Raw genomic sequence first — 20,651 nt, forward strand, 5'->3', positions numbered from 1 at the left:
GAGTAGCAAAGTCATTTTTCCGATCATACCAACACATGTTGTGTTCATGTGGCAGTAGGTACCAATAGGTTGATGGACATTGTTGGTTAATTGGCACTAAAATATGAACAAAAGTGACAGTTTGGAAATAAAAACTCAGTGATATTTTTTTAAACGTATATGTTAATTTTCAATCATGAAATTTGAAATTTTCAAAAAGTTAAAGGACGTTTTTTGCCCAGATTCCATGTTATTTTTTTCTCTTATGAGGTAAATTACCAAAAGACTTCATTCATCTGCTTCTGGTGTCAAATTTTAAAACCCCTTTTGGCCCACCAATCAAAGCGTTTCCCCATCCTTGCGTTAAACGAAAAAATTAAATTTATTTAAATTAAATTTATTTGGGCATTTCCTCTCCATAATGACATAATTTAAAACAAATTAAAAAAAGTTGAGAACTGGAGGATTTTCCACTTGGAAGAGAGGTGAGAAATGAAGGTCATCTTCTGGAAAACAGAATGTCTGTGTGTATATGAGAGGAGCTCAAGTGGAACGGTGAGGTTACACAGAGCATTGGTGAAGAAGGTGGAGGACTTCACACACTGTGGGAAAGAGATGAAGAGGCGTCATAAATTCAATAGTATGTTGCCCCCAGCATTTACACAATTTCTTGATTGTGAATGGCTACATTGTGTAACTGTGGCTACTTGACCTTCAGAGCCTTAAGGGCCAAATGAGGTGAAGAGACTTACAATTGTTTGTACTTATGAATAAAAAAACAATTTGTGTTATTTGTCTGTTCACGTGGTTTAAATTTATAGTGAGTATTTTATTTGTGAGTAATATGTGATTTAATGTCGACAGAGGTTTTTTTTTTTTCCAGACTTTTTCTTTAATTTATTTCTAGTCTTCAAATATGAAATTCACAGTAATTCAGTGATTTGGGTAAAAATTTATTTACATATATTTCTGTTTTATGTAAAGAAATTAAAAGTATTTGTTGGAGGAAAAAAAAGGGTTAATTTAACAGTTCATTTGCATTTAATGTTATTATAAAGGGTTTAAAGAATAGCGGCCAAACATATTTTCATCTCACCAAATTCAGACACCCCTGATATATAGACAGTGGCTCTGAGAAAGAGACAGGAGGCACAGGTGGAGGTAGTCGAGATGAAAATGTCCTTTTTGGGACTGACCAGAATGGATAGGATCAGGACTTAATCCATCAAAGACAGAGCTTGCGGTAGCATAAGATGATTTGGACACATTTAGAGGAGGAACAGTGATTACTGTATGTTGGTGAAAGGATCCTGCACTTAAAGTTACTAGTAAGGAGGTCTAGAAAAAGACCAAAGAGGACATGATGACGTGAAGGAGGACATGATCTGCACGGAGGTTGCAGACGACAGGGTTAGGTGGAGGTATATGGTTTGTTGTGGCAAAGGAGCACCCCAGAGACTGAGAATAACACCACCCTGATTGATTGAGAAAGACTAAAGGAAGCACTTCAAACATGAAAACTTTATTGAGAGGGGAATAAAACAAATTCCAACTGTTATGTGAGAGTTTTTAATGAGAAGTGATTTAAAAATCTACTCCAATCTCCTAATGTAAATGTGTTCCCAGTGGTCTTTTAATTATGAAAAGAGAAGATTTACCAACTATTACCTGGACTGACAAAAAACTGTCTGCATTCACTGCAGCCGTGACGTCACTGATGGAGCAGTGAAAGCTGCCTTATTGCAAACAAGTTGGAAAAAACATTCAAACCATTTTCGGATGGTGAACTTATTGAAAAATGCTAAAGGCTGCAGAAGGGTTGTACCCCAAAAAGCAGTCGACCTTTGTCAACATGAGTTTGTCAGGGATTACGATCACAGATACAACCAGTGGTCACTCTGACCAGCTAGTGACCACTATAGTGACCAGCTCTGGTCACTAGTGGTGTCCCATTAAAGGTCAGGAAGAAGGCAGGTGCTGCCACAAAATTCAGGCAGCAAACCAGGAAAAGATTCTTGGACATTTCATTGTGTTTTGACAGAAATGTTTTTCTGATCAGGATCTGAATCCTGATATTGATGGATGGGTGAAGTTTCAGGAGAGAAAGGGAGGTTAACTCCAAATTTGTATGTTCACAAATATTTGCAAGTTTAATTTAGTTGGGTTTTTCATTGATTTGCATATTTACATTTTTGGCGACATTCATTTTATTTTAGATCCATTGGGCTCTGTGAATGAATGTGTAATAAGAAGTGATTAGGCTACCATGTTGGTTGAGGCATTTTTTTCCAACAATGTTACTGGTCCGGCCCACTTGGGATCAGACCGGGTTGAATCAATGTGGCCCCTGAACCAAAATGAGTTTGACACCCCTGACGTGAAGTAAGCCTGTCCACCCGTCCCGTCGCCCATCAGTTTACATGCTCTCCTGCTCCTTACAGCCCTTCACACCTGCAACCTCCCTATTGCCGAGAGCTCTCTGTTTAATCAGTCTCCTGCCAGCTTACAGCCCCTCACATAACCGGTGCAACAAAAATGTCCAGAAATATTGAAGCTATCCAGCTGTACAGTAAATAGCCAGATGCCAGCTCAGCCGAGGAAGCAAAGACTTACATGGATGTATCAAACTGGAGCCGAGCAGGAAGCCTGTGGCCCGCCCAGTGTACTTTTTAACATCACCAATGTACTCTGCATTTTTTCGTCTGCTACTGATTCATCACAATTTGAATAAAGAAATACTCAGAAATGCAAGTTTTAACGTAATTTTGTTTAAATGTGAAAAATGCCACAAAAAACATGGTAGAAGCACCAAAAACACCTTTTTTATCTTATTGAGAGTTTGATCCACACTCCAGTACGAAAGGGGGCGAAAATGCAACTAAAAGGTTGATCACCACCTACCGTTAAACCACAAGACGAAGAAGAAGTAGCGGAAGTGACGTAATTTTTTTTTTTTTTTTTTTTTTTTTTTTTTTTTCAAACTTTATTGAATGTAAAAAATCAATACAAAATAATGTTCAACATTGAACAACGAAGAAACAAGCCAGGGGGTTTATACATTTTATGCATAAAGATTGAAACTAATACACAGATCTAATGTTTTGATGGCGTTCTTATTATCAGAGTTTCTTATTGTCTTAATGTATTGTTTGAACTCATTAATAAAGACTGAGAAATGAGGGGTATGATTCGTTACTTTTGATTTATGAATGTGCCATTTGCATAAAAACAAAAAAAGGTTAATGAGGTACAACTGTTCTTTTTTATGAGATGGACAGTGGGTGATGCCAAACATAATATTTTCTAAGTACAGGCGGAAGTCAGGGTCAATGTGGGCAGAAATGAAATGACAAACTTTAGACCAGAGAGTGGTGGAAAAGGGACATGACCAAAATAAATGTACAGTATCTTCAGGGTATTCTTGACAAAAAGAGCAAGTAACATCAATATCTTCCTTGAACCTTTGTAGATATAGTTTGGTTGGATAGAATTTATGGATTAGTTTGAATGAGATTTCTTTCACTTTATTGGTTAAAAAGTATTTTGCTGGTAAATTCCAAATCTTTTTCCATTCTAAATGATAAACTAAATTATTCCAAAAAGAAACTACGTAAGGAATGGAGACAACATCCTTCTGGAAGAGTGAGCGTATACGGCGATTTGTGTTACGTGAAGAAGAAAAACAAATTTGGCCTATTTCTATTTTAGTCGGATCAATTGGCAATAAAGTTGGACTTTGCAATGATGAACTTTTGAATAATGTAATAATACATTTAGGAATTGCTTTCAAAACAAAGTTAAATTCGGTTTTTGGTATTTTGATGGAGTATTTGAAGCAGAATTCTTCATGTGACATTAAAGCTCCGTTTGAATTAAACAGCTGATGAACCAAAAGGATGTTTTGATTAAACCATGATGGATAAAATAAAGATTTATGTCTATAAGTAATGTCTTTATTGTTCCATATGTAGTATCTGTGAGGAGAAAAATTGTGTTTGTAGATGAGTGACCAGGAAAGTAACATTTGTTTATGGAAGGAAGAAAGCTTAATTGGGATCTTTTGTACATTATAGTTACAGAATAAAAGAAAGTTTATGCCTCCTAATTTGGAGAAAATGTAATTTGGTATGAAATTCCAGATTGAAGTTGGATTCTTCATAAAATATCTTAGCCAATTAATTTTAAATGTATTATTTAATGTGCAAAAGTCTAGAAAGTTAAGACCACCCTTATTTGTGAATAATCTTGTTGCTATAGACCTTTTTCACACTTCCGCATTTTTCGACCGGAAATACGTCAATGACGTGTAAAACAACTTCCTGTTAGCGTAGCAGCAGATATGAAGAATGGCAGAGTCGAAGAGTTGCAGTCTCTGTTGCGTTCCAGGCTGTTCGTCTTCCTACCAAAAACAGCCTTACCTTTCATTTCATTATTTTCCTGTGGATCCAAACCTGAAACCCAAATGGATATAGGCGATGCGAAGAGATGAAGGGCATAGTTTTAATGTAAACACAGGTAGCACCCTCTGCTGCCGGCACTTACTAACTTCGCTCCGGATTGTGGTGCGGCTGCGTCGTTCGTCGCCTGAAGAGTGGTGTCGTCCGGAGTATTTTCCCTTGGAAAAACTTTACTGCTCCTTTGAGAAGGGAGTCAGTATATGACAGAACCTCAAACGTCAGTCTATGCAGCTATGCTGTGAAGATACTAGCATACGGTGGCTAAGCTAAGGCAGTAAAGATGGATCAGGACTACGTGACACAGGTAAGGTTGTTCATAATGTGTTTGGTTAACGTTAGTCAACTATGTGTACCGTTATTGGATAAATGCATTTCTACCTGAAAAAATTAATATTTATAATAAAAGATGTTCATGCTCTCACCTATTTTAATTACATGTATTTAATCACTTTTGAGCATTTTGTCATTTTGTAATTTCCTTAACAAAAATAAATGAAATGTATTTGTAATTAAATACTTAACATACTTTTCAAAACATGATTACTGTGTTGTGTTGAAAGGTAGCATAAATATATTAAGACTGATTTTTAATTTCTTTATCTTCACATGTGCTCTGGATGAGGCTTTGGATTACATCCATGACTTAGAAGCCAAGTTCCTTTGCTGGACCCAGGAGACGATGTCATGGCGGACAAAAGTTCCTCGTTCAAGACCTCCTAACTGACATTGGATCTAAGATCATCATTCCACCTTTTAAGCTTTCAGCTCAATTCAGCAAGGAGGAAAATGAACAAATCCAAGCCATCACCCGCCTCAGAATTATGGTGGAAAGAGTGATCGGTAGGATAAAGTCCTTCCACATCAGGAACTCTCTGTGCCGCTCACACTGATGGGCGGTGTGAATCAGATCTGGCTTAACCGCCGTGTTTTGGCAAATTATCAAGGACTTTTTTGTTTTGAAGAGTGAATTAATGTTTGGTATGTAAATAATGTATAATGTTCAAATAGTATGGAAAAATTTAGTGTTTCCACATATTCTTAAAATCTAATTAAATATAAATGTTATATTCGTAATATTTTTCTGTTGAAATGTGACTGACTACACAAAAAATTAGATGAAAAAATAAAACAATTTTGGTCAAAATTGTGCCTCATTTAATTTTTTGGTATGCAAATAACATCAAACATTTACAATAAAAAATAACATTACAGATCAACAGTAAGACAGAAGGCTGAACTGATTGTTAAAGACAAGATAAGTGTAATTTAAGGTATGCATTCATGCATTTGCCACAATATATATCCAAGTTCTCTTTCATTCCATCTCAGAAACCCATCCAACACAGCCATGAGAGGTTGGGGCTGCACCTGGCATAATCTGCTTCCAGATGCCATCAGATATGGATCTGGCTGTGGTCCTACACAAGAGAAACACAACACACAAAAGTTAGACATAAACTGTCAACCAGGACAAAACTGAAGTTTTAATCATCGGTTCTGAAGACAAGAGAGAGATGATTTTACCACATCTTCATAATTTTAAACCTTCTCCATGTGTGAGAAACCTGGGCGTACTTTTTGACTCTGAGCTAAATTTTATCCCACACATTAAAAATGTCGTTAAGACAGGATTTTATCATCTCAAAAACATTGCCAGAGTCGCCCGTTCCTCTCTCTTGCCAGCACAGAGGTACTAATGCATGCTTTTATTTTCAGTCGTTTAGATTATTGTAATGCCCTGCTCTCTGGTTTACCCAAAAAGTCTCTTTCAAACTTACAACTTCTGCAGAACTCAGCCGCACGAGTTCTGACGAGGACCAGAGGGCGGGAACACATTACACCGGTTTTAAAATCGCTGCATTGGCTCCCTGTGCGTTTCAGGATTGATTTTAAAGTTCTTTTAATGGTTTATAAATGTTTTTATGGTCTTGGGCCTTCTTATTTAAATGATATTCTTTTAAAATATGAGCCCTCGCGGACCCTGAGGTCCTCCGGTGCTGGCCTCTTAGTTGTTCCCAAGGTGAGGACCAAAACTTATGGTGAGGCTTCGTTCTGCCATTATGGTCCTGGCCTGTGGAACGGCCTTCCGGAGAACCTCAGGGCCGCAGAGACAGTAGAGGTTTGTAAGAAGAGGCTCAAGACTCACCTTTTTAATTTAGCTTTTAGTTGATTTTAACTGCTAATTTATTCTATTAGTTTTAATATATGCTATTTTATGTATTTATTTTAATTTTATGCATCTTATTCTCAATTTTATGTATTTTTTTTTCTTCTTTTTTATGTTTTTAATTTTAGCATCTTATGATTTTAGCCCCAGTGTTTCTTGAGGGGATCTTTTCCTCCAGGGATTGCCGGCTTGGTCAGCGGTTGTTGCTGCAGTTGTTGCCCTTGCTGGGGCGGCTGGGGTCTAATTTTACAGCTTTTGGGTGTGAGGGGGACCCCGGTGTTGTCCCGGTCTGGGTGGGCGCTGTGGCGATGTTCCGGTGGCCGGGCTGGCTCCTGGTATGAAAGGATTCCCAGATACTGTTTCCTCACAGCAGAGCCAAGCCATACTTGTTTGTTTATTTATTTATTTATTTTTTACAGTTACATAGTCATATTTCATTGTACGTGGGAGCCATGGGTCATGTGCTTTAATGGAGGGGAGTGGAAAGGGTGAAGGGTGGGTTGGGGTTTTTATTGTAATGTTGTGTGTTTACTGTTTTTAGTGTTAAAGCGCTTCGAGCTGCAATAAAGTGCATGAGAAGCGCTATTTTATAAATAAAGTTTGATTTGATTTGATTTGATAAGTGCATAACTACATTTCAATTTAATTCATTATATCTGCTGTAACCATAATTTGGTTAGTCATAAGATTAGAAAAAAAACAAACTTAACTTGCTCACAAAGCAACAAAAAGTTAATTACCTGTATATGCCTTGTACAGTGTGGACCTCTGACCGTCCCTGCCAACTGTTTTGGGCTTTTGCACCACCAGCTCACTAACCGGTTCAGGATGGATTCCCTTATAAGTAAAAGGCAAAAAGCAATTACAGTCTGTAGTCACTACTTGGGGTGTTTTTATAATAATTTAGAGTTGTTCTGGATACACATCCGTTCTTAAAAAATAATGACAATATGATCACAAACCCACCTGTGCTCTTGGTCTGTGCCATCTTTGCAAGCCACTCGTGCAGGCCGGGGGGGTGGAGCAGCCTGCAGACCCAGCTGTGAATAATGTGCGCTCTGGAACAGGATGGCAACTATGTGATTGCAAAATCCTTTAGCAGCCACACAACTGCAGAAGAAAGCTTTCAGGTTGGCACATTCTGCATCCAGCGATATCTAGACACAATAAATTAAATAGGTTGAAATTAAGACATACTTATGTTGCTACATCAATGTAAAATGAAACTATAACTTTCAGTAGGGTGACCAGATTTGAGTTTGTAAAAAAGAGGAGTGAAGTGAGTTTGTGAGATATTTCATCGAGAGTAATTGGTGTTCAGAGCTGCATAAATGAAGCAAATATAATTACATTTCATCTATGTTCAATGTTATTTTATTATATAAGTATCAAAAGAGAGGACATGTCCAGGAAAAGAGGACTTCTGCTCACCATACTTTCAGAAAAATAATACTAGTAAGTGAAGAAAGTGCCGCAACCGCAGCAAAAAGAATGAAGACGCATTTGGGCAACTTAACATTTCTTATTTACAGCTTCACCAAATTTTTGGGTGTTATGTTAATCTCATGCCTTTTCACTTAAACATACACACAACATATTCACTGCGATGTGTTATGCCTTATATTACAAATTAATAACACCAGGATTTACAGTTGACGTAAACAAAGAGTTAGCGGTGATGCGGCTATGGCTAAAGCTAGCTGAAGCTTACCTTGGTAATGGTGGATAAACTCTTCGTGGACGAATTTATATCCCTTGTCCAATTTGTTTCCTTTAGTGGACGAATGCATCTTCACACTATTCATCACATCGGTGCTGGTGAACTTCGGAACACAACTCGGGCTCTTCGAAAACACTCTAGGCTCTGCCATTCCTCCGCAAGCGAAGCACAAACCGGAACTAGGTTTACACGTTGATGACGTACTTCCGGTTTTTGCGAAAAAGGTCTATTCTGTAGTACCTTTGGAAGGACATCCCGGAAAACCTGTTAGGTGGTGATGTTGTGGTAAATCAAGTACGTTAATTTTTTATTACAATTATTTTTTAATTTATTTAAGAAAAAATGCTTAAAATCCCGTTTCTTCGTGTCTCCGGTACCAAAGAAAACCATTCAGTTAGCTTACTGAAACCAAACTGAAACCAAGAGAAAACGTGAACAGCAGCTACCCCGGCGGTATCTCTGTTCGTCATTTATTTTTCTTCAATCGCCTCTTGTTAAGCAATCGCATGAAACTATCCTGCTATCATGTATCGACGCACTTTGTTTACCCTAACAGTAGCCTGCTAGCTTACGGTCGGTCAGCTGTTTGCCTGCAGAAGTGGAGACTCGTGACTTGATCGCTTTTGGGTGTAAACATCGGGTCTTGCTTGTGAGTGGGAAAGTCTTTTACTATATATATGAAAGTCAACATATCGTTGATAAGAAGATCGAGGAATAAAATGAAACCAGGTCTGATCCAGTGACCTCACAATGGAGCAATGGTTTAGTTTAATCAAAAGTATGCAGTCTTTCTGCCATTCCTCATCATTCTTAACTTGGTTTGGCACCACAGCAGACCATTAATAATGATGATTTTAAAAAGTCGCCTCAAGACTTGATAAACTGCTCCTTTGAGTCACTGTTTAGTTTAGACACAACAGTGAAAACAAACAGCAAAGGCTGTCATGATCACAACATGACCCAGGGTCCCTTTAAAAAAAAAAAACATTTATAGATAAATCTGTTCATGATCATTGATGAAGTTAAAATTATTCTAAAAGTTCACAGCTGTTTGTCGGATAGATGTCTGTTTTAATGCTGTTGATGACAAACAGGGAACATAAAATGTAGTGTTTGCCTGTGGTTGCTGTCTTATTTCAGTGATCAGTGCTCAAACAGGAGCTTTTTTGATTGATTGTTTTGTTTTTAACTTTTTTTCCCTCTTATATTTCAGATATAATGTAAAAAAAGGGATAAATCTATAAATATGGGTTTTCTACAACACAAAATAACTAGTTTGTTATATTGGATGTAAAAATAGTCTTTTAAATAGTGACATCCAAGCTCCTCAAACCAAGGAAGGTATCTTTTTATTAAGATTTGTTCCTTTGCTTTTAAAGTAGTGATGGTGAACTTTTTAAAGTATGTATATATGCAAGTTTTCATATGTCAAATATTATCACCATACATCTCAAAGGTGTATAGCAAGTTGCTGCAAGCCTTTTTAAAATAGACCGCAGGTGTCAAACTTCAGGCCTCGACATCCTAAGTTTGCCCACTAACCTGCCCTTAAAGCTCCTTATTGGCCCTCGAGGCCTGGAGTCTGACGCCTCTAAATAGATTTTCAACTAGAAAGTTTAGAAAAAAGGTTTGGATCTAAGCTAGAGAAGTGACAGAATACATTATGACTTCCTAAGATCAATGTTGAACTTGTGATTACAGGAAAGTTTTCCAATCTCGTAACAGGAATGCAGGGTGGAGAGTATGGAGAGCTCGGGGGCAGCCTCCCTGCCATCGCCTCCCTGAACGCGTCCTACTCCACGTCGCTGTCCATCCCGTCCCCGTACATGCTGCTGCCCCCTGCGAAGCTCAAGACCATTTCTGATGTGCGCCGCACCTTCTGTCTCTTTGTGACGTTTGACTTACTCTTCATCTCGCTGTTGTGGATTATAGAGCTGAACCTGCATGTAAGTTGGGGGATGTGTGTTCATCATCTTATAGTTTACAGAGTGGAGATCATTTTGACTTTGTCGTCCTGCAGACCTCTGAATCAATCTGGGACTGCCTAAAAGAAGAAGTTGGGGAATACAGCTTTAAGTCTTCCTTCTTTGACATCACTGTAAGTTCGGTTTCTCTTTTGATTTTGCCCGCGTGTAACGTTGATTCTAAGATGACGGTCTTCTTCTTCTCGTCTCAGCTCCTTGCTTTTTTCCGTTTCTTGTGCCTACAAGTGGGTTATGCAGCTTTCCGGCTGAGGCATTGGTGGGTTGTTGCGGTGAGTTGAATCGTTCTTGCATTGATCAGATTTTTGGATCTTTTTCTTTTTGGATATGTTTCACAGCTCTGATTCTCTCTGCAGGGTACCACACTCGTCACCACAGTCTTTTTGGTTGCAAAGGTCATCATATCTAACGTGAGTCTGCATCTTCCACTTTTGGACTTTTACACTTTTCTGTGTCTGGAAGACCCAATCATATCGTCTGAAAGCACTTCAGCTTTTTCACTTCCTTTTTTGACCTGACCATGAATAGTCTGCTAAGACTATGGCTTTACAGTTGAAGCTGTAATAAAAAAAAAAAAAAGACAACTACTTTAACCAAACACTTCCCAGTGTCTGGTTTTTCTTGCTTCTTTTTTTGCTGATATTTGCCGTAAAAATATTCACCGTTTGACTTTTTTTGTGTAGCCGCTGCTCTCCCAGATTGCTTATGGTTACGTTTTGCCCATCACCTCCTTCGTGGTGGCGTGGTTGGAGACGTGGTTCCTTGACTTTAAGGTTCTCACTCAGGAAGCTGAAGATGAAAGAGGTGAGAATAAAGTGACCTTCTGAAACACAGGCCCAGAGAAATCTGACTGTTTATTCTGTCTCATCTGCCGGCTTCAGCCTACGTAGCAGCAGTGAATGCAGCTTGCGAGCGAGCGCCCATGATTTACCCCCGCGCCGTTTCAGACGGGCAGTTCTACTCCCCACCGGAGTCGATCGCAGGTGATCCTCTGGGCTGAATATTTCTCATCTCAGGATCTTTTCATGCTGTGATCCCAGATTTTATCTTTGATCTGCAGGCTCTGAGGAAGAGTTGGACGAGGAGGGTCTTGGGCGTAAAGCTGTCACTGCTCAGGTATCTACCCCCGTATCTTCTTCACCAGCTCTGCTGTCGTCCCCCTACCTTCTGACTATTTGCCTGTTTTATTCCCTCTGCAGGAGAAGGAGTATGTCAGACAAGGGAAGGAGGCCATGTCTGTGGTTGAGCAGATCCTCACCCAGGAGGAAAACTGGAAATTTGAGAAAAACAATGTATGTGCATACATTTACTAGATTTATGTCCCATCAGCATCTGTGGAGGATGTTAGAGCTTCTGCTCTGCATTTGTTAGAGAGCCGGGGGACAAAAACAAGTAAAAGAAAACCTGCAAAACTGGTTTCACCTTTGATAAATCTGTACAAAAGCAACCGATTGATTAAAATCTTCACCGCAGCTTCGAAGACGGTTACACTTTTGGTACAGATTACATGACAGGAGGACAGGTTTCTGCAGGTTTATTTTGTAACATTCAAATGATAGAATGAAAATTGTTTCAGGGTAAAAACCAGCAGAAATCCACCAGTTTTTAAGGATCAAATGTAGGCAAAGTGATATATTTCAAACGGTTGTGAAAAGGCTTGAATATATGATACGTCAGCATTTCAACCTGAACCTTTTTAGAGTTTTAGATACTTTTTCATTTTTTGGGGAAAAAAAACAATTTCTTGAAAGATTTCGTTTTTGAACTGATTTGTAAGTTATTTGTAAGTCTTAGGATTTAGTTTAGGGAGTTTTTAAACTGTAGCTTTGTTTGTCTTATTGTGAAGCTGTGAGAAAAAATGCAAAATATGCAAACTGTATCTCCTTGATATTTATATTCCTCTTGAGCAATGACTAAAGTCTATAAAATTACCGTATTTTCCGGACTATAAGTCGCCCTTTTTTACAGTTTGGCAAGGGGTGCGACTTATACTCCGCAGCGACTTATATTAGAAATAAATTGAAATAAATACATTGTTAACCCTCCTGTTATGTTCATTTGTGAGGAACAGAGATGATGTTCCTGGGTCAATTTGATGTATGAGGTATGTTAAGTGTTAAGAGTATGTTAAGTGACTCAGAGAATCAGCAAACTTTTTTTTACAGTAAGATCTTGAAGGCTAACAACATAATATTCTATTTTCCAATGATTTCATAGATTCAGAAATGCAATAAAAATGACAACTTTTTCTACATAAACAGGATGAAAACAGAGTATTAGTTGGCCAATGATGCTTCATGAAAAGAATAAATAAATAAGTTTGAGAAAAAATTACTGTGAAATTATTAGATAAACAGTCTGCTATGATTGTGTCATATAAGGTTGTGAAAGTTAAAATGCGACTTATAGTCCAGTGCGACTTATCTGTGTTTTTTTCTACTTTATAATGCATTTTTGGGCTGGTGCGACTTATACTCCGGTGCGACTTATAGTCCGGAAAATACGGTACAAGTGGGAACTCAAAATTTACTGTTTGTCCTCATGACAGGAGATGGGAGACTCCGTCTACACTCTGGAGATCCCTTACCACGGAAAAACTTTTATTCTGAAGGTACGACAAACATGAAGCTGTCTAATAAAAACATGTAAAGCTTAATTTTCTCAAAAGAATTGAACTCGCATCCTTCTGACTCCTGTTTTCCATACACAGAAATTAGTTTAATGTGCCAACGTGGTCTCGTTTATCTGAAGCGCTGCACACAACATTAACTCACAAAAGCAAAATAAAGGGGGAAGCAATCAGGATGTTCATTATTAGTACAACAGAGACAGATTCAAATCCATTTTCAGGCCTTTGAGTTTAGAGGAGATCAGGCTTCCGTTTTTCTAATAATGAAGTTTGGCCGAAGAGCGTGTGTGACGTCGGGCTAAAATAATCGAGACAAATGAGCTGTTAAATTGAATCAGGTAAAAACTTGATGTCAGGATGACTTCAGAGATTCCTAAATGTGCCGTGATGTTAATACTTAAGCATGTAATTTCAAATCTAAAGAGGAGAGGCTCTTTCATGCACCAAGAATTCTCAACTCAAATCAATCTTTGTGAAAAACTTCAAACAACAGTTACACAAAGTTAAGCTTAAAGTAGAAATAGAAACCGAAACCCAAACACCAACTGGATCCGATTTTTTTACTGCTATGCCTTTTTCTGTACTCATGTCCCTCATTTATTGAAGGACTTTTGTTCTAAAATTAACCTGCAATCCGTGACGAAATCAGTGAAGTAGTCTGCGTTATTTTTTTACAATATTATAGACACTTTAGGGCGGTAAAACCCCTCACTGCACACTTAATCCACTTTTCTTAGACATACATTAAGATTTTCAAACTTTTCGCTCTTGTTTAAATCGTCAAAGTTCAAATTTTCATAGAAAAACAAGTCCTATATTATAGACTAAAAACAAAGATCTGATCATAGATCTGGTAAGCTGACGCGGTCTGTACAGGAGACACGGCGTGGAGGAGATGGACTGAAATGGTCTACAGCCAATCAGGACACAGAACGCAATGTGCTGTTAAAAAGAAGCTCAAAGTCTGACAGCGAATTCTTTCTGCCAAGTCAAGTTGATGGATAGTTTTGAAATTCATCCATTTTTTTATTTACAGTCTTTAGATTTCTTTAAGGACACCAACAGATAGAAAATACTGACTGTTTTATTCATTGTGCATACTATTGAAGATGATGTTGTCATACATTTTACCTATGTGCGTTTAAGAGTTAATCCAGTAAAATTCTTGTTTTAAAAAAGTAAACTGATTAAAAAATCTGGGGTTTTCCAGGAAAAGCTGTGGTCATGGACGCAGGAAAATCGATGCCAGTTATGCTTTGGAAGAATAAATGTGACAGAGAACAATAAGCTGGTTATGATGGTATCAGCCCTGACATAACGGGGATGGATTCGCACTGTCTTTGCTGGAACTTCCAGATTTTTCACAGTTATTTTTGTTTAGGCTTTGATGCAGTGTCCTGCAGAGCTGGTGTACCAGGAGGTGATTCTGCAGCCAGAGAAGATGGTTCAGTGGAACAGAACCGTCTCCGTCTGCCAGGTGAACGCTCAAACTGCTCATATGTTTTTTTTTTTTTTTTTTTTTTCAAAAGACGATCTGAAGCATAATGCTGCTCCCTCTCTCCTTAGATCCTTCAGAGGGTGGACGACAACACCTTGGTGTCCTACGATGTCTCGGCTGGAGCAGCAGGGGGCGTCGTGTCTCCTAGGTAACAGCAGCAGTTAGGCCTAACTCTGGCTTATTTCAGAAAATTCAATTAATTCTTTGATATCCTCTTCAGGGATTTTGTGAATGTTCGGCGAGTGGAGCGCAAACGGGACTGCTATCTGTCTGCCGGCATGGCAACCAACCACGACCTCAAGCCTCCTGTCGGCCGCTACGTCAGGTCAGAGCCTTACCCTGACTGTTGGTCACCCGTTTTGTCTATTGGAGCATAATTTTAGCCTTTTTATGTTGTCTTATTCTGTGATGTTTATATCAGAGGGGAAAACGGTCCCGGAGGCTTTGTGGTCCTCAAATCGAGCAGCAACCCGTCCGTCTGCACCTTCATCTGGGTCCTCAACACAGACCTGAAGGTGAGGGCATCCTGCAAGTGTATTTCTCTGAATTTAAAATGATATTAACGTCCCACTCTAATCATCTTTTGATCTATTTTAAAAGCGTTCCCAGTGGGCTGATAATTGTGATTATGCCGTTTGCTAGCTTAAAGCCCCTCATATTACCGGTTCAGCAAAAACGGCGAGCAATATTGAAGCTATTCAGCCGAACAGTTTTGAGCCAGAGGCCAGCTCTGACAAGGAAAACGAGGATGCACATCAGAATGGAGCAAAGCAGGGAGCTTGTGGCCCGCCCTGTGTATTTTCTATGTCCCAATTAGGATCTTTTTTTTTTTTGTGTCAGCTCCTGTTTCAAAACGATTTGAAAAAAGAAATGCTCATATCTGCTCCATCATCAGAAAAGGTTGTAAGAACATGTTAAATACACCAAAAACAACATTTTCATCAGAGTGGGTCTTCCATAAGACATTTGGATGATGATTAACAAGCTTGTTTTTTGTTTTTAGGGTCGTTTGCCGCGCTACCTCATCAACCAGAGCCTGGCAGCCACCATGTTCGAGTTCATGTCACACCTACGGCAGCGCATGGCAGAGATCCGGCCCTCCCTGCGCTCCCAACACCACGTCTGAAGCAACTGGTGAACTAATTGAGAGGGGACGTTCATCTGTTGAACTTCTAAAAGTCACCATGGTGATGGAAATCACTGAGTGGTTTATCAAATGTCAGTCAGACGTGAAGCAGAATCCTGTTAGGAAAGAGACTATGTTTTTTGTTTTAATTTTATCAACCTTTTTGGATTTTGTGGACCTATCACTGACAATTTCACACACTGAGACTCTATTTGAGGACATCTCCTTGACTCGAGGTTTTGATGAGGATGGAAGACCAGAGCAAAACAGAGCCTTGCATTAAATGCACGTGACCATTTTCATATATTTGCTGCTACTTTAACGTCAGCGTTTGCCTCTACGTGTATCACCCGCCTTCGCACCGCAAACGTACCTTCAGACGCTGGATTTGTCTGCGTTTTTTTACACACAGATGACTCCACTGCACTGTGATGAGCCAGGCTGGTGCGCTGTTCTCTGCTCACCACTAGAGGGAGACACCTCTGATCCAGATGGCCTCCAGGTCTATCAGCTGGTCAGATATGTAAACACATCTGGTATTAAGCAACGATTACTGAGGAATTTGGAGTTGTGCCCATTTAAAGTGATCAAAAGGACAAACGAGGACCCAGTTCTGAAGATTTAAACTGATTTTCCGTAGATCTGTGTCTTCTGTGCCAATAACCACAAAGTGGCCTGCTCAATAAACAGCTATTGCCAGATTTTCCTTCAGGCTTAAGAAGTGACATGGAATCAAAAGTGGCTTTCTTACATTATGATGGAAGATGGAGTTAAAAGCCTCCAGCTTGACATATTTACTGCAATGATATAACTCGCACTATATAACTCACACTGTATGTAAAAACTGAGGTTTAAGCTTTCGTTCAGGTTTCTGGCTTGATCCAGACTTAGATTTGTTATTGTTTGCAGTTATTCAGATGATGTGGTAGCTATGTGGCTCAGAGAAGTCCCAATATGTTACTGAGATTAACCAGATGAGGTCAGATTAGGTAAGAAAGGAATGTGCAACAGAAATCATCTGAAAACGGTTGCCTTCATTGTTGTAAGCGGGCAGGAGCCTGCTTTTTGTTTTGTAATTAGCACTTAATTTGTGTGCAATGACTCATCAAACATGTTCGAGCCATTACATCTGACATTTATTTCTACAAAGTCTTAACCAGTGTCTTATTTTGGAATAAAATGAAGGAAATCCTGATGCTGTTTTTTTTTTCTTGGTTTAGAGGTTTGCAAACCACATGAGCCAAATGTAAAGAGATCAAGTTCTTTCTGTTTTCCAGATTTCATTCATTCTGGGCTCCTTTTGTTGGACAAATGTGAGGTAAAGAGCGTTTTTTCACTTGATATGTTGTGAGGAAGTCTTTAGAACGTTGACACAAAGAAAAGAAAAATGGACAAATTGTCTTGAGAATTAAGTAAAAGATTCACAAAATGTTTAAAGTCTCAAAACTCTATGACCTCTTTGGTGATAAAGCAGATTTACACGGCTTGCTTTCTCGATTTTAAGTATTTTTCGGCAAAAACGTCCTTTTCTCTAACCTAGATCCTTGTGCCTCTGTTTGATTTGAGGGTTCTGAATGACCAGAGGTCAGCGAATTGAAGAGGACGTGTTTGTGTGCTTTTCAGGTGAATTTTTTTTCTGTGTCCCTGAATCTTAATGCTACTTAAGTCATAAGCTTTTTCTCCAAAACATGTAATTAATTTTACACTCCCTGAAAATAATTGCGTAAATGTTTTTGCAGAAACAGATGGATTTTCTGTATTTCACTTTAAACAGAGCTGTAAAAACAACAAATGTTTTATATAGATCAAATAAAAAAATCCTGATATTTTGATTAGAAATGTTCTGCCTTATTTTGTTTTCTTACCACTTGTCTGTTGCTTTTTATTTTTTATTATCAACGTCAGAAAAACTCACCTCCTGGTGCAGAAGATGCTTCACTATTTGCATCATGAGGATGTTTGTGTTCCGAGGAGCATCCTGTGACCCGGCGGGCCTCCGTCTTTATGTTGTATAAACAGAATATGTATAAACATCGTCATGTCCTGCCACAACACACTGCTTTTATTACTGAACTTGGAGGGCTGTGAGTCCTAAACAGACCAGAAACTTTGCGTAACTCCTAAGTACGTGATTTCTGCTGGAACTGCAGACAATAGGACGAACCTCTGAATCGATACCATCATGGGGGATTAGATGCAGTATGTGTAACTAGAGATGTGTTTGTCCTCGGGGCAAAACCCAATGCCAAACACAGGAGAGGCTGCGACTCACATGACTGTGCTGTGACTGTCTTCTGAGGCTCTGCGTGTGTGAAAAGTTTTCCTTTTTTAATCAGAGTGGTAGCGCTTCTGTGCTCTCATTGTCCTCCACACAGAGCTCAGAAGCTGCCATCAGCCTGTGCAGAGTCTCCGTCTGGCCCGGGTCTGTCTCATCATTGATCAGGATGTGGAGCCGTGGGAGAACGATGGAAAATGAGAAGTTGAAGATTAGGTAGAGTTTGAGGGGGAGAGATCTCTTGATTTCAATGTTTTCAATGGAGCTCAGAAATGCTGTGACAGCTACTTTTTCTCTTTTTAGGCTTTGAAGTAGATCTTTGCAGAGGATCCCATCAAAGTTTGAAAAAGCAAGGAAGGTGCTCCGCTCTTCAAAGACTCTGGATTATCCAGCGCTGTGAGAAGCTGCTGACTGTAACAGATGGGTTCTGCCGTCAAGAGGTTCTGTATGCAGTTCTGCTGCTGCTGCTGCGCTGGCGATGAGGATGATGACGATGAGAAGCAGCCACTAGTAACGTAAGACCAGACGATAACCCTTCACAGATGATTGCTATGATAATTTGGGGTGATGGGATCAGGCCTGTTAATGGCTGCTTGTCTTTGTGTTTCGGCTGAACGCTCAGTCCAGATCCGTTGGATTATTTCACGCGTGAAGTCCAAAAGCGGCGAGATGAAGAGACCAATCTGTGGAGTGAACCCGGAGATCCCAGCCACTCTGAGAGAGCCGACGACCGGACCCTGTACACCCTGCTGCAGGCCAGGAACAAGACCCGCATGGGATCCACGGTGAGGCTATGTTGGATTTCTGGAACCGTTCTGTTTGGCGGAATTAATGGTATTTTCCCAGAGCTACTGTAAAAATGTCCCTGTCTAATGAAGGGGTACCGTCGTCTGAGTGTTGACATAGAGGCCATGAGAGATGTACGCAGAGAAGTCCGAGACAAATGGAAAACCATTCTGGAGAATCTAGGTAGAGCTGCAGAGATGACAGGTGATTGATGGTATCAACAGAGTGCTGATGTAAGTGTCCTCTTGCAGGTTTCATGGCTGAGGCAGACTCTCTGCTGACGGTGTCTGCCGGGGCCTCACTTGACCGCATGCGGAACGCCCCGGCAGCACGAGCCATGCTTCAATCTCTGCACTCGGAGACCTCCATCTTCTGCACCAGGGAGCCTCCTCCAGAGAGATATCTTTTCATCCTGGTGAGCTTGTCAAATGTGCAGGTGGAACATGTCACAAGACTTTGAAGAGTACAATGGACGGACAAAACAGACTTAAATGGTCACATTTTCTTTGTTATTTTCTTGAATTGTTATTCCTGATCTGCACATAAATGGCTTACTGTTTATTTTTCCTGTTTGGTCAAAGACACACTTTCGTTTTCTCTAAATACTCTCACTTCTACCTTTCTCGTAGGATCGTCTCGTCTACCTCGATATTGCGGATGACTTTTTAGCAAAGGCAAAGCGCTTCTATCCTCCAAAGGAGGACTCCGACGAGGAGACACCCGGCCTCTCCATAAACCTGCCGCTACTGCTGGCCAGGGTGGAAGCCTTGAATGGAGGCGGCGATGAAGACGAGAGCGAGAAGGATGACGAGAACTTGAGTGACTGATCCTGAAATCTGCAGTGATAACAGACAGGAGGCAGGGGGCAGTATAAGTCAACCCAGAATGCTGCCTTTTATATGCCGTGCTGCAATTTCAGCTGAATGTTTTGCTCCTTTTTTTCCCCCACGCACAGCTTGAATCTTCACTGTTTTGTCCGGCTCCGATCTAAAAGGTCGCTTTGGTTCCATAAAGTCAAAGATTTTCTTTTTCTTCACAAAGGAATTTCCAGCCTGTTCTTTGTTCTGCGAACCTTCAGGGTAAAAATGTTCTTTTCGGGACAGCCCTGATATCATGTCCTGTGATTATCAGCACTTTTTCACTTAAGCACATGATCAGACCCAGCGGTGCAGAAACAGCCCTCTAATCTGATGTCATCACTTGTTGTTTTTTTTTTTTTTATTTACAAGTAAGAGTGTCTAATTAAGAATAGTCTTGCCAACTTGGAGAATGGATCATGAAAATGTGTGCACTTTGGAATGGTTTGTTAAGAGACTGAAATGACCCTCAAGTGATACAGATTAAGTGTTTTTTTTTTTTTTTTTTTTTTGTCTTCTAGCAGGGCAAACACTGAAATGAGTGTGGAGGTTTGTGTTCTGACTGAAATAAAGTTTCTGCCTTAAAGCATGTCACATGCTGTGGAAAAGTTTGCAGTCACTCAAAGTTGACATGCCTGACAGGGAGGTTTCCCTCAAAATTATATGAAATGCTGAGCAGAATGGAACCTACTGTGGCAGGTTTAGCATCTTCCTATCCACAACAAAGAGCCTGTTGTCAGAGAAAATGAGTTCAAATCAGATTGCACGCTTATGATCGCTCTGATTTGATCTTGCCACTTCTGAGGTCAGACTGAGCTGCAGGATGCATGCCGGGCGGAGTGCGATCAGCTGCTTGCTGTTATGCAAGAGAGACCCAGCAGTGGGGACACATGCAGGCTCTTGACAGACACCGATATGAAGTTAGAGATTGTGTTTGGGAGTAAGTAAGAAGTTTACTTTCCCCAGAGTTTTCTTTCTGTTAAGCCAGCACTTTGTGTCAGGCTAACCTGTGTATGAGGTTAGGCTCTGTGTGCCCAAACTCTCCCCTCTGTCACAATAAAAAATAAATATTCTCTCCGTGTTTCACCTGGCCTGAGCTTCTTCTTTCTTGGCCTTCTCCGCCCTCACACTTCCTGTCCCCCTCCTCTTGCTGACAGCTCATTTAAATGTCACTT

General features: G+C 39.8%; 2 protein-coding genes and 1 long non-coding RNA gene across 10 annotated transcripts; 2 read left to right on the plus strand and 1 right to left on the minus strand.

Moving 5' to 3' along the window:
• Positions 1 to 4,210: 4,210 nt before the first annotated feature.
• Positions 4,211 to 16,753, plus strand: stard3 (StAR related lipid transfer domain containing 3). 8 transcript variants are annotated; one of them, XM_078951789.1, is made up of 17 exons: positions 4,211 to 4,230; positions 8,550 to 8,617; positions 10,025 to 10,269; positions 10,344 to 10,421; positions 10,500 to 10,577; positions 10,662 to 10,715; positions 10,989 to 11,109; positions 11,187 to 11,288; positions 11,366 to 11,421; positions 11,505 to 11,597; positions 12,854 to 12,916; positions 14,145 to 14,234; positions 14,316 to 14,411; positions 14,501 to 14,580; positions 14,653 to 14,757; positions 14,854 to 14,947; positions 15,436 to 16,753. In XM_078951789.1, the coding sequence occupies exons 3-17, from the start codon at positions 10,051 to 10,053 to the stop codon at positions 15,556 to 15,558; spliced, it is 1,452 nt and encodes a 483-aa protein (XP_078807915.1). In that variant the 5' UTR covers positions 4,211 to 4,230; positions 8,550 to 8,617; positions 10,025 to 10,050; the 3' UTR covers positions 15,559 to 16,753. The 8 variants fall into 8 exon arrangements, with proteins under 8 accessions (XP_078807915.1, XP_078807914.1, XP_078807919.1 ...); XM_078951788.1 differs by having other exon boundaries at positions 10,049 to 10,269; XM_078951793.1 differs by lacking the exon at positions 14,145 to 14,234.
• LOC144994320 (uncharacterized) lies at positions 5,569 to 8,499 on the minus strand. Its single transcript, XR_013657807.1, has 4 exons — positions 8,315 to 8,499; positions 7,570 to 7,760; positions 7,344 to 7,440; positions 5,569 to 5,854 (listed from the first exon to the last, which is right to left on the minus strand). It is a non-coding gene; the product is annotated as an uncharacterized LOC144994320 (long non-coding RNA).
• An 864-nt stretch (positions 16,754 to 17,617) lies between the features above and the next one.
• mreg (melanoregulin) lies at positions 17,618 to 20,562 on the plus strand. Its single transcript, XM_023957415.2, has 6 exons — positions 17,618 to 18,049; positions 18,137 to 18,348; positions 18,456 to 18,618; positions 18,712 to 18,802; positions 18,871 to 19,034; positions 19,249 to 20,562. Exons 2-6 carry the CDS (start codon positions 18,254 to 18,256, stop codon positions 19,444 to 19,446), a joined length of 711 nt encoding a protein of 236 aa, XP_023813183.1. The 5' UTR covers positions 17,618 to 18,049; positions 18,137 to 18,253; the 3' UTR covers positions 19,447 to 20,562.
• Positions 20,563 to 20,651: the final 89 nt, after the last annotated feature.

This window comes from Oryzias latipes, chromosome 8, assembly GCF_053564925.1.
Source record: "Oryzias latipes strain Hd-rR chromosome 8, Olatipes_Hd-rR_3.1".
NCBI classification, from domain to species: domain Eukaryota; kingdom Metazoa; phylum Chordata; class Actinopteri; order Beloniformes; family Adrianichthyidae; genus Oryzias; species Oryzias latipes.